A 2,500-nucleotide genomic window follows, 5' to 3' on the forward strand; every position below is an offset into this window, starting at 1 on the left:
TAAACAAAACCTACCTTAAAAAGTCTGTGAACATTGCGGAACACGCCTGTCTGAAAGCGGCTATAGTTATGCTGTGTCTGTTGGGGTTTTTGATGTTTTGTCTTATATCATGATCAGCTTCAATTCCTGACCTTACTCATTGTGATATTGTATTTGGACATAATGTGTGCTGATCTTTAAGATGGTTTATCACATTAGCCAGAATTGATTTATAAACAATCAATAAATAAATAAATACCCATGGAAAGCAATGTACAGAGTGCTTTGTGCCACTAATAAACCTCCATCAATGTCAGGTCACATTGTCTGCACAGCACACAGCAATGGCATGCATTTGATTCGAGGCAAAGATTCGAGGCAAAGATTCGAGGAATCTAATGTGAAAAAATATTGTTGGGCATTGACAACAACAAAGAGAATTAAATTGAGTCATGCAGGCATCAACATGGTACACCATAAATAGCATGACATGTTATGCAACATGACATGATTACTTGTTGTATAATGCACTCTACAACATTCCATGAATGTGGATATCATGCAATATGCATAGTTAATGACTTTAAAGAGGTCAAGACACACTGCTTTATGTGTACAGCATGTTGTGTGAACAGTGTGCTAGTATCACACAGGCTGCTGCACACACAGAGGGTCTCTCATTTGGTGTTTTATACACCCTCCCTTCCTTCCTCGATCCTCGTCCTCACTGATCTAGATAGAGAATGACAGGGCGGCAACAATGGGATAGTCTATCCAGTGTTGGTTATAGATCAGTGGGAACACCCCTCGAGGATCGAGGAGAGAGTTTGAGAGCCACACAGAGTGCATGGGAGTCCTGTCCAACACCCTACTCCTGTAGTGACCTCACTCTTTCTCTCTCTCCCCTGCCTCCTCTCCCTCACCCTGCAGTCCTGTGTGGACCGCTCCATGAACCTCCATGACTACGGGATGCTGTTGCCATGCGGCATTGACCGTTTCCGTGGCGTGGAGTTTGTGTGCTGCCCACTGGAGTCCCAGCGCAACTCGGACAGCGAGGAGCCCGATGACGCCGACTCTGTGGTGTGGTGGGGCGGAGCTGAGGAGTACACAGACAACACTGATGAGAGGTACACACACACACACACACACACACACACACACACACACACACTCGATACACTGGGGTACATACAGCCCCCCTTCCACAAAAACACACACGCACACACACAATCATGCAAACACTTGCAAAGAAAGATGAATTGTATTCACGGTCAAACACTGAAACTGTGTGTGTGTGTGTGTGTGTGTGTGTGTGTGTTTGTGTGTGTGTGTGTGTGTGTGTGTGTGTGTGTGTGTGTGTGTGTGTCCATAAAGCATGCCCCGTGAACAAGCTCCTGTAGAACAGCAGCAGGAAGAGGAGGAGGAGGAAGACGAGGGTGAGCCAGCCGTGGTGGAGGAGGATGAGGATGAGGAAGACGACGACATCATGGACGATGAGGACGAAGAGGAGGCCTGGGACAACGACGAGGACGGCGACGGAGTGGAGGACGAGGATGAGGACGACGACGACGAAGACGATGCCACAGACGAGCGCGACACCAGCGAGCAGACCTCCAACATCGCCATGACAACCACCACCACAACCACAACCACCGAATCTGTTGAGGAAGTCGTGCGAGGTGAGTGTGGCAGAGAGGCGCGGCCTCTTCTGGGAGGCTGGCATCTGTGTGTGGGGGTGAGTGTGGCAGAGAGGCACGGCCTCTTCTGAGAGGCTGGCATCTGTGTGTGGGGGTGAGTGTGGCAGAGAGGCACGGCCTCTTCTGAGAGGCTGGCATCTGTGTGTGGGGGTGAGTGTGTCTGCTTGCCTGGCCCTGGTGTCCATGAAGGTGCTGCCCAGGACACACCCAATGGCCACGGTGACCTCTCACACCGTGCAGGGTGGAGTAGGGTGGGAAGATCTGGCTGGGTAGTGGAATGGGCAGATTTAAAAAGACATGGTAGGATGGAGATGGCTGATCCTGAAGCCAATGTGAAGGTTCTTCTGTGTCCAAGGTTTCCCTACGAAGTCACTCCACCCAGAATCCTCCATTTTGGGTTAGGCTAGGATCAGTTTGGAGTTGTATGGAGTCCTTTTTCAGAAGATATTTAACAGACTGAGTGATGAGAGATTGTTCACTTATGCTAGGCACAGGCTTGATGACACAATCAAGTTGTTCCATTGGTTAGCCATGAAGCTTTTTGTATGTACTGAATGTGATTTCTACAGTATTTGCATGTGGTATAGTCCTTACGCACCAGGAAACAATGTCCTCATACCGCCAAATGTACTTGTATTTACCCTTTATTCTTTAAGAATGTTCATCTTTGGCTGCCATTGGCTGTTTAGTTAGAAATGGATTCAGAAATGACTTGGGTACAATGCGATCCCATACACATATCTGGTTGTTATTATTGTCTAAGGACATGTTGTTACTAATGTCTAAGGAAAATGTGCCGTATAGGAAGAAACCAGCTGTGCAAT

At 48.0% G+C, this 2,500-nt stretch overlaps 1 protein-coding gene across 3 annotated transcripts in view; it reads left to right on the forward strand.

Moving 5' to 3' along the window:
• appb (amyloid beta (A4) precursor protein b) overlaps window positions 1-2,500 on the forward strand; it is a 22,264-nt gene that overhangs the window by 8,753 nt on the left and 11,011 nt on the right. For all 3 annotated transcript variants that reach the window (XM_062533945.1, XM_062533946.1, XM_062533947.1), the window contains exons 5-6: window positions 910-1,106; window positions 1,354-1,658. In XM_062533945.1, coding sequence (XP_062389929.1) covers window positions 910-1,106; window positions 1,354-1,658 — 502 coding nt within the window. The remainder of the gene's footprint in view (window positions 1-909; window positions 1,107-1,353; window positions 1,659-2,500) is intronic.

The sequence above is a fragment of the Sardina pilchardus genome, chromosome 4 (assembly GCF_963854185.1).
Source record: "Sardina pilchardus chromosome 4, fSarPil1.1, whole genome shotgun sequence".
Taxonomy (NCBI): Eukaryota; Metazoa; Chordata; class Actinopteri; order Clupeiformes; family Clupeidae; genus Sardina; species Sardina pilchardus.